Below are 11,223 nucleotides of genomic sequence, written 5' to 3'. Positions count from 1 at the left end.
TCTTTTGTAATTTGAATATTTTAATTGCCTCAGTTGAGTGGCCCCAGATTTCTATACCATAGCTCATTATAGCATTGAAGTATGAAAAATATACGATGCGTGCATCATCTTCAGTTATTAGTGGCTTAATTTGCCTCAGAGCAAAAACAGAACTGCTAAGTTTATTGCTTATATTGGAAATATGATCTTTCCATCCTAAACAACTGTCCACGGTGATCCCTAAAAATTTAGTGCTTTCAACTACCATTACATCTAGCTCTTGCAAATTTGTCAGTTCACTTGTTTTTCTTTTGTTGTTCCTAAATAGGATTGCATTACTTTTCTCATAATTTAGAATTAACCTATTCACTTCAAGCCAGTGGGTGATCATATCAACTGTTTGATTACTTTTACTTATGGCCTCCTGTAAGTTGGGTCTCACAGCTATGCTTGTTGTGTCATCTGCGAAGAGTATCTATCCACTGTCTACGTTACCAGGTAAATCATTTACATGTATAAGGAAAAGGAGGGGTCCTAGAATACTACCCTGTGGCACCCCATGTTTTATATCTTGTAGTTCTGATAGCTGTTTCCCTTGATTGTGTGACACTTCTACTGCTTGTTTTCTGTTCTGCAGAAATGACTTTATGATATCAAGAGCAGTTCCTCTAATTCCATAGTGGTGTAGCTTCATTATTAATACGTGGTGATTGACAAGATCAAAAGCTTTAGATAAGTCACAAAAAACACCAACTGGGATTTGTCCTTGATCTAGGCCTGCAGAGATTATATTAATAAGTTCAAATGCAGCTGACACTGTAGATTTTTCCTTCTGTACAGTACAGTGTTGGCAGAACAAGAACAACATTACCATTAGCAGTGTTTTTTATTTAATTTATTTATTTATTCATTTATTCAATTAACATGTCTACTCTAATTTTATATGTTCTTAACAAAATGAACCACATGCAGTGAAGTTACGAGTCAAGACTTTTTGAGGAATATGCCTACAGACATATTAATTGACTATGTTGGCCGGAGGATGAACACAACAAAAAATAAAGTTGCACCTGGCAGAGAGACAAGTGTTGCAAACATACAAGAGAGTGAATGTAAGGACCAAACAGCAATGTCTATCAGAAGAAGTTGTCACTTGTGTTGGGACAGTAAATATTTCACAGTATGTGTAATTTGTTGCACACATGTACATAAAAATTACACTTTGTGATCTACTAGTCTGTGAAGAAGACAATAGAGGATAAACATATTTTCATGTAATGTTTTAAATATTATACTCATCTGTCATAAAGAAAGCAATTATTTGGAAATAAGGAATTTGCATGTCAAATAGATTCAACGTGAATGTTTTCATATCAAAATAACACATGACTACTTATGTTAATATGTATATACTGCTGTTCAGCATGTATACTGATTTCTGTTAAATTTTCAGGTTCATTTTTATGCACTCGCTGTGGACGCTCATACTCAACGAAGAGTAACCTATCCAGACATCAACGATTTGAGTGTGGTGTTATTCGTCAGTTTGTTTGCTATCTGTGTGATAAAAAGTTCACACACAGCCATAATCTGTCTAGGCATATAACATTTTATCACAAATATTATGACTGAAGCTATCGAGAAGCTAATGGAGGAAGAGATTAACAAGACAACCAATCACATGATCAGTAAACAAAAATTCAAAAACATTGAACACTTCAAATTTCTGAGTGTAGTGATATGGGAAGAAAATCAGACAAGTAGACGCGTAAATGAGACTGTAAATGATAATAGAGTCTACTACTCAACATATAAACGTCTAGGGTCTAATCTACTGATAAGGAATACCAAAATGAAGCTGTACAACACAGTCATCAGACCAGTCCTAACCTATGGAGCAGAAACATGGAGAAGAACACCAGCAATGAGTTTTAGAGGAAAAAATGTATTTATAGGTACACAAAAGATTTTATGGCATAATTCTGTAGGAAGAGAGGTTCAGATAGACTGCAGTAGCAAGGTTCTTTGGGAAATGTGGCAGGTCTTTTGGAAGAGAAGGGTACATAATTGTAGTAGGGTAAGTGGTTAATATAGAACATATGTTATTAGTGTCCATTAAAAAAAAATTAGGAGCTTGGTCATACTGAATGGTATTATTCCAGAGCTGGGTTCCTGCTACTGAATGGGATCTAGAGGAGGTTCAGGAAGATCATTAAGATAGGGTAGGTAATAAGAGAACTGTCTACTTGGTCATACAGTAAGAGAGAGAGTGTGTGGAAATTACTGAGCCTGCTTGCAACGACAGAATAGCTGTGCATATAATGGTGAAATATGATCATTAAGTTGAATGTCACAGAGACGTCATGTGCAGGCATTCATCATCAGCTCTGAGTGTCCGCGTTCTCACTTCCCGCGCACGGGGTCCCGGGTTTGGTTCCCGGCAGGGTCAGGGATTTTCTGTGCCTCAAGATAACTGGGTGTTGGGTGTCTTTCATCATCATTTCATACTCATTCACTCGCAAGTCGCCGTAGTGGCGTTAAAGAACTTGTGGAGCAGCGGACGAACTGCCCCGCGAGGTGCCTCCCAGCCACCAATGCCATACGCTCATTATTATCAACTCTGAGTGACGAGCTTTCCTGATAAAGACCTCAGTTGTAACATTGCAATTTTGTGAGAGTTCCTGTTGGCAAAATGTCAGATATGTGTAAAACCATTCCCTTGCATTGTGTTATAGATTCTAACTGTTAAGTTCAGCAAGGAAAAAAAAGAACAAAATCTACAATCTCAAGATTTTGCTAAAATCTAAAAAGTTTGTAATAGTCACCCCTTATCTATCCATGCCTGTCTTTTATGTCTATGAAATCAGATGGTATATTAAAAACAAAGATTCCAAGACTTACCAAGCGGGAAAGTGCCGGTAGACAGGCACAACAAAATAACACACAAACACACACACACACACAAAATTTCGAGCTTTCGCAACTGGCGGCTGCTTCGTCAGGAAAGAGGGAAGGAAAAGGAAAGATGAAAGGATGTGCGTTTTAAGGGAGAGGGTAAGGAGTCATTCCAATCCCGGGAGTGGAAAGACTTACCTTAGGGGGAAAAAAGGATGGGTATATACTCTCGCTCGCGCGCGCACACACACACACACACACACACACACACACACACACACACACACACACACACAAAAGCAGACATATTTGATCAGATGTTATGCTATATTGCTTGCAAGAGCATGCTTGGTATTTGTCTAGTAGGTTGTCTGATGTTACATAGTTAGCAAGCTGATTGTAGAGTACTCCCTCTTGAATTTTCTTGTGGGTTTTCATTAAGGGTAATGTGCTCAGTTCACCAGTTCCTAATGCACAAACACTTATGGCATGAATACAAGTTTGGTGGAGGGGCAGTGACAGAAGAGATATTGGCAAAGACGGAAAAAAAAAAGCTTTCTTGCCCTCTGTGTTGATGTACTGGCTGAAAAAATTGGGGGTGGAAGTGCAGTACTGTCTACTGTAAATGATGTAGCCGACAGATACACATTTGTGTTTTACAGTTGTTTACATTCACTTTTCACAACCCCCAATATACACATTTAATGTGGCCAGTGCACTATTGTTTAACTTTCGATAAGCCTCATTAATAGTCTTCAGGCAAACATCCACATACTGCTACAATAGTTTACTGTTGAATATCTATGAGCAATAAAAATGTAACCACAGAGCTCACAGTTCTTGAATAATAAAAAGTTACATATGAAGCAGACACTGTCTTTGTTTCAACAAACAGCCTTATTGTGCAACACTTATTTCACAGTTAAGTTGAAGCATGGTTGTTGTTCTAACCAACACAGGTTTCTCATCTGGAACTTGGCTGTGGACTGACTGTCTTGGGACCAAAAAGTGAGCACTTAAATATCCTCGCAGGTGCTGAAACAACACACTGTTTCATGTATAACTTACTGAAGACACAATTAAAATTTGACTAATTTAATTAACTGAATACATGGAAAAATTTGTTCCTTTAACAGTTTCTTCTACTACATGGGTGAAGTTGAATTATTTGTTTAAACCATTAAATTAACATATATGGTTATGCAAACAATGCTTGTGACAAACCTGTTAATTTCTTTTGAATTAATTAAGAGCTGACTTTGCTAACATGTTTTCAAATAGAGCCAAATAGATCCTTTAAGAATATTATTAGTTTTTCCTCCAAATGTTTATAAGTAGTACAGACTTTATATTTGTTTATACGTCAACAATACAATTTAAATTACTAAACTATTACTGGTTTCACCCTATAATGAAAGATTTGTAATAGTCTATAGACTGGTAATAGTCTATAGACCAGTAATAGTCAAAATAAATTAGAAAACATCCATAAAACTAACCACAAAATTTGAGCTGGTGTTATATTCTTTAAAACTGAGGGCCAAACTTTCTCTTTTATTAAAATGCATATTACACTCACATATGTTAATGGTAATTACGTAAAAGAGAAAAAATGAATATAAAGAGGCAGATACCAAAACAAGAGCGGAATTAAAATTATGCCAGCTTGCTTCGCGACGAACTGAGTATCAGTAATAAAAGGAACATGTAAAAATCTATCCATAAAGACTTCACTAGTTAAACTACCATTTGCAAGTCATATAGCTGTGTTGTTGTTTTTTGTTGTTGTGGTCTTCAGTCCTGAGACTGGTTTGATGCAGCTCTCCATGCTACTCTATCCTGTGCAAGCTTCTTCATCTCCCGGTACCTACTGCAGCCTACATCCTTCTGAATCTGCTTAGTGTATTCATCTCTTGGTCTCCCTCTATGATTTTTACCCTCCACACTGCCTTCTAATGCTAGATTGGTGATCCCTCGATGTCTCAGAACATGTCCTACCAACCAATCCCTTCTTCTAGTCAAGTTGTGCCACAAGCTCCTCTTCTCCCCAATTCTATTCAATACCTCCTCGTTAGTTCTGTGATCTACCCATCTAATCTTCAGCATTCTGCTGTAGCACCACATTTCAAAAGCTTCTATTCTCTTCTTGTCTAAACTGTTTATCATCCACGTTTTACTTCCATACATGGCTACACTCCATACAAATACTTTCAGAAATGACTTCCTGACACTTAAATCTATACTCGATGTTAACAAATTTCTCTTCTTCAGAAATGCTTTCCTTGCCATTGCCAGTCTGCATTTTATATCCTATCTACTTCGTCCACCATCAGTTATTTTGCTCCCCAAATAGCAAAACTCCTTCACTACTTTAAGTGTCTCATTTCCTAATCTAATACCCTCAACATCACCCGACTTAATTAGACTACATTCCATTATCCTCATTTTGCTTTTGTTGATGTTCATCTTATATCCTCCTTTCAAGACACTATCCATTCCGTTCAACTGCTCTTTCAAGTCCTTTGCTGTCTCTGACAGAATTATAATGTCATTAGCGAACCTCAAAGTTTTTATTTCTTCTTCTTGGATTTTAATTCCTACTCCAATTTTTTCTTTTCATTCCTTTACTACTTGCTCAATATACAGATTGAATAACATTGGGGAGAGGCTACAACCCTGTCTCACTCCTTTCCCAACCACTGCTTCCCTTTGATGCCCCTCGACTCTTATAACTGCCATCTGGTTTCTGTGCAAATTGTAAATAGCTTTTCGCTCCCTGTATTTTACCCCTGCCACCTTCAGAATTTGAATGAGAGTATTCCAATCAACAATGTGAAAAGCTTTCTCTAAGTCTATAAATGCTAGAAATGTAGATTTGCCTTTCCTTAATCTTTCTTCTGAGATAAGTCGTAGGGTCAGTATTGCCTCACGTGTTCCAGCATTTCCACGGAATCCAAACTGATCTTCCCCAAGGTCTGCTTCTATCAGTTTTTCCATTCATCTGTATAGAATTTGCCTAGTACTTTGCAGCTGTGACTTATGAAACTGATAGTTCGGTAATTTTCACATCTGTCAACACTTGCTTTCTTTGGGACTGAAATTATTGTATTCTTCTTGGAGTCTGAGGGTATTTCGCCTATCTCATACATCTTGCTCACCAAATGGTAGAGTTTTGTCAGGACTGGCTCTGCCAAGGCTGTCAGTAGTTCTAATGGAATGTTGTCTACTTCAGGGACCTTGTTTCGACTCTGGTCTTTCAGTGCTCTGTCAAACTCTTCATGCAGTATCATATCTCCCATTTCATCTTCATCTCCATCCTCTTCCATTTCCATAATATTGTCCTGAAGTACCATAATATTGTCCTTAAGTACATCACCCTTGTATAGGCCCTCTATATACTCCTTCCACCCTTCTGCTTTCCCTTCTTTGCTTAGAACTGGCTTTCCATCTGAGCTCTTGATATTCACAAAAGTGGTTCGCTTTTCTCCAAAGGCCTCTTTAATTTTTCTGTAGGCAGTATCTATCTTAACCCTAGTGAGATAAGCCTCTACATCCTTACATTTGTCCTCTAGCCATCCCTGCTTAGCCATTTAGCACTTCCTGTGGATCTCATTTTTGTGACGTTTGTATTCCTTTTTGCCTGCTTCATTTACTGCGTTTTTATATTTTCTCCTTTCATCAGTTAAATTCAATATTTCTTCTGTTACCCAAGGGTTTCTACTAGCCCTTGTCTTTTCACCTATTTGATCCTCTGCTGCCTTCACTATTGCATCTTTCAAAGCTACCCATTCTTCTTCTACTGTATTTCTTTTCCCCATTCCTGTCAATTGTTCCCTTTTGCCCCTGAAACCATGTACAAACTCTGGTTCTTTCAGTTTATCCAGGTCCCATCTTCTTAAATTCCCAGCTTGTTGCAGTTTCTTCAGTTTTAATCTACAGTTCATAACCAATAGATTGTGGTCAGATTCCACATCTGCCCCTGGAAATGTCTTACAATTAAAAACCTGGTTAATAAATCTCTGTCTTACTATTATAAAATCTATCTGATACCTTTTAGTACCTCCAGGGTTCTTCCATGTATACAACCTTCTTTCATGATTCTTGAACCAAGTGTTAGCTATGATTAAGTTATGCTCTGCGCAAAATTCTACCAGGCGGCTTCCTCTTTCATTTCTTAGCCCCAATCCATATTCACCTACTATGTTTCCATCCCTCCCTTTTCCTACTCTCGAATTCCAGTCATCTATGACTATTAAATCTATTAAATTTTCGTCTCCCTTCACAACCTGAATAATTTCTTTTTTCTCATCCCACATTTCATCAATTTTTTCGTCATCTGCAGAGCTAGTTGGCATATGAACTTGTACTACTGTAGTAGGTGTGGTCTTCGTGTCTATCTTGGCCACAATAATGCGTTCACTATGCTGTTTGTAGTAGCTTACCCATACTCCTATTTTCCTATTCATTATTAAACCTACTCCTGCATTACCCCTATTTGATTTGTATTTATAACCCTGTATTCACCTGACCAAAAGTCTTGTTCCTCCTGCCACCGAATTTCACCGATTCACACTATATCTAGCTATCCATTTCCTTTTTCAAATTTTCTAACCTACCTGCCCGATTAAGGGATCTGACATTCCGTGCTCCGATCCGTAGAACACCAGTTTGCTTTCTCCTGATGACGTCCTCTTGAGTAGTCGCCGACCGGAGATCTGAATGGGGGACTATTTTACCTCCGGAATATTTTGCCCAAGAGGACGCCATCATAATTTAATCATAGAGTAAAGCTGCATGCCCTTGGGAAATATTATGGCTGTAGTTTCCCCTTGCTTTCAGCCATTGGCAGCACCAGAAAAGCAAGGCCATTTTGGTTAGTGTTACAAGGCCAGATCAGTCAATCATCCAGACTGTTGGCCCTCCAACTACTGAAAAGGCTGCTGCCCCTCTTCAGGAACCACACGTATGTCTGGCCTCTTCACAGATACCCCTCCGTTATGGTTGCACCTACGGTACAGCTGTTTGTATTGTTGAGGCACGCAAGTCTTCCCACCAACGGCAAGGTCCATGGTTCATGGGGGAGCATATAGTTGTATCTAGTATAATTCCTTACAAAATCAATTTTTGTAGTCAGGGAAATACTTTATGCTCATCCTGTATATTCTAAGGAATTGGACAGTGCTGGAAGAATACAAATAGGGTGGAAAAGAGGGTGCTGTGGAAGCATCCTTGTTGGATAGCGGTTTAACTAGTCCCCGTTTCCAGACCACAACTTGCAGTCAAAAGGATGGGTGAAGACATCAGCTGTTTTCAGTATGGATTAATAATAAGCTTGATCATTTGAACTATGATGCCATTGTGTTTAGTGAATGCTGATGTTGTGATACATACAGTGTAGTTCTTGATGTTATTAACAATAAAATGCTTAAGATAGAATTTTTAATGGCTGCCATTATTTACCCCGATGAAATAAGCTTGAAGTAATTGTTTTGCTTGCGCTTCAGGATGGCCTTGGTCTTGTTCCTCAGGTGGGATAGTGCTTTTACTTTGCCTGTTTGTGGACTACACAGGTTTTTCCATAGGACACCTACTCTTTGTCTGTTAGCGTATGGGTATGGTCGAGCAGGCTTACTATTACATTGCTCATCCATGTATGTGAGTTCTATCACATCCTTTCAGTTCCAAACTTGTTATGTAGAAGAGTGCAAAAACTAATGCACTCTTAGGCACCCTAACCATTGGTACCGTACCTACACGTTTTTCATTACTTATCATTATTCATTATTTCATCGACATATCATTATGCCTTACATCCTTGCTTCAGTACTTTACCTCATTACTCCATTAACTAAGAAATAAACACCTGCTTTGCTCCTCATTTTAAAAATACCTATCATGGGATTAATCTAGTCACAGGATAGTGATATGCACATATACAGATTGCATCAGTGTCGCATAAGCAAGGAATAAAAGGGCAGTGCATTGGCAGAGTTGTCATTTGTACTTAGTGGTTCATTTGAAAAGATTTCTGATGTGATTGTGAATGCACAACGAGAATTAACAGACTTTCAGTGCGGAATGATCGTTAAAGCTAGATGCATGAGAAATTTCATTTTGGAAATAGTTAGGGAGTCAGTATTCTGAGATCCACAGTGTCAAGAGTATGCTGAGAATACCAAATTTCACGCATTACCTTGCACCATCCAAAGCAGTGGCCGACAGCCTTCATTTAACAACTGATAGCAGCAGCATTTTCGTAAGATTGTCAGTGCTAACAGGCAACCAGTGCTGTGGGAAATAATCGCAGAAATCAATGTGGTATGACCACTATGCAGAGCTTCTTGAAATATCTTCAGTGCTGAACTTAAGTAAACACATAGAAACAATAAAAATATGAAGAACCTTCAACCATCAAAACATTGAATACTGTAAGACTTTAGTATAGAAGAAAACATAGACTGAAATATACAGATGCGAAAAAAACAGATGAGAAATTCAGCATGCTTATGGATATATTTACACATTATTTTAACATCTCATTTCTAGCTACAAATCAGAAAATCAAGTGTAGTAGGCTTAAAGGAAAAAATTGCTGGCTGACAACAGGCATAAAAAAAGTCATGTCCTGAAAAATGAAGATTATATGAAAGCTCCAAGTCTTCCATAGTATCCAATGAAGTACTCGCATATTCCAAGAATTATAAAATGATACTTAAAAAAGTGATCAAAGAGATTAAGTAATGGCAAATGACTGCTATATAAATAAATCCAATAACAAAATGAAAGCTGTATGGTGTGTAGTAAACAGCAAACTGACAATGTTTCTCCTCAAAATTCCAATATTAAATTGAGTTGTAATGGCAAAGAAATTAATGATCCTAAAGATTATTAAAAAATGTGGAGATCTCATTATTGAACCATTGTCTCATCTTTGTAATGTTATCTTTCAAACTGGAATTTTCCGATTGTGCATAAAAACAGCTAAGCTCAAACCATTATTCAAAAAAGGATGAAGTGCCTAACTACAGACCCATTGCTCTACTATCTGTATTATAAAAAAGCATAGTAAAAAATTTTCAAAGAAGAGTAGTAGATTTTCTGGAAGAGCACAAAATACTATCCAAAGCAAAACGGTTTCAGGAAAGTCCGATCAACTGATACAGCAATTTTTGAACTATTAACTGAAGTACTTCATAAACTACATAATGGTGAAAATGTCATTGGAATATGTCTAGATCTCTCTAAGGCTTTTGATATTATAGATCACACAAAACTATTGCCTAACCTTGACAACAAGGGGATTACAGGAACATATAACAAATAGATAAAGTCATATCTAAGCAGTCTAAAATAAGTGCAACATCAAAAATTTCATCTGACTCACTCAACACTATTCTAACTATGAAATCATTAAATATGGAGTGCTACGAGGTTCAGTTCTGTGACCTCTTCTGTTTCTGTTATATGTGAATAACCCAAAAAAATTCTGTGAGAACATCCAGTTTGCTGGCAATACAAGTGTGCTAGTGAGTGGGTAAGAAATGGAAATGCTTCAGAAGTCTACAACAGAGACACTGAGCAATATTGAAAACTGGTTTAGCCACAACAAATTGGTAATAAAGTAAGCAGTGGCACTAAATTTTTATAATGTGAAAAAAGGTGAGCAAACTGTTCAGATTCAGATATATGACAAAGACCTTCAGAAGGCAGACAACATTAAGTTATTGGGAGTATGGCTCCAAGATAATCTTAAATAGGGGACGCATATTGAAAAAGTCTGTAAGAAATTAAGCAGTACATGCTACATAATGAGAATATTAGAGGAATGCTGCAACAAAGATTCTCTGAAAAATGTGTATTATGCCTATATATATTCACATCACATAACTAATGAGGAGGTATTGAATAGAATTGGGATGAATAGGAGTTTGTGGCACAACTTGACTAGAAGAAGGGATCACCAATTTAGTATTGGAGGGCAGTGTGGAGGGTAAAAATAGTAGAGGGAGACCAAGAGATGAATACACTAAACAGATTCAGAAGGACATAGGTTCCAGTAGGTAATGGGAGTTGAAGAACCTTGCACGCGATAGAGTAGCATGGAGAGCTACATCAAACCAGTCTCTGGACTGAAGACCACAACAACAACAACATACTCACAACTGAAATATGGAATTATTGTCTGGGGTAACTCTCCTCTTAGCCAAAAGTGCTTTAGGCTACAAAAAAGAATCATAAGAATAATGGAAGGTGTAAAATGGAACAAAACCTGTAGGCTACCCTTTAAAAAGCTAGAACTCCTCCCACTTCCATGTATATATGTGTATGAGAAAGCCGTATTTCTGAAAA

The 11,223-nt window shown here is 37.5% G+C and overlaps 1 protein-coding gene across 1 annotated transcript; it reads left to right on the top strand.

Annotated features, from left to right (window-relative positions):
- Window positions 1-445: 445 nt before the first annotated feature.
- On the top strand, window positions 446-3,321 carry LOC126355238 (uncharacterized). Its single transcript, XM_050005520.1, has 2 exons — window positions 446-1,159; window positions 1,433-3,321. The coding sequence occupies exons 1-2, from the start codon at window positions 983-985 to the stop codon at window positions 1,583-1,585; spliced, it is 330 nt and encodes a 109-aa protein (XP_049861477.1). The 5' UTR covers window positions 446-982; the 3' UTR covers window positions 1,586-3,321.
- Window positions 3,322-11,223: the final 7,902 nt, after the last annotated feature.

This window comes from Schistocerca gregaria, chromosome 3 (assembly GCF_023897955.1).
Source record: "Schistocerca gregaria isolate iqSchGreg1 chromosome 3, iqSchGreg1.2, whole genome shotgun sequence".
NCBI lineage: Eukaryota > Metazoa > Arthropoda > Insecta > Orthoptera > Acrididae > Schistocerca > Schistocerca gregaria.
Note: the sequence above shows the minus strand (reverse complement) of the source record. Positions and strands in the feature narration are given on the sequence as shown.

Excerpts from the sequence above, each read along its gene's own strand:
- LOC126355238 (XM_050005520.1), top strand. The coding sequence starts at position 983 with ATGCCTACAGACATATTAATTGACTATGTTGGCCGGAGGATGAACACA. Across the intron at positions 1,160-1,432 it reads GGGACAGTAAATATTTCACA|GTTCATTTTTATGCACTCGC; the intron begins GTATGTGTAATT and ends TTAAATTTTCAG.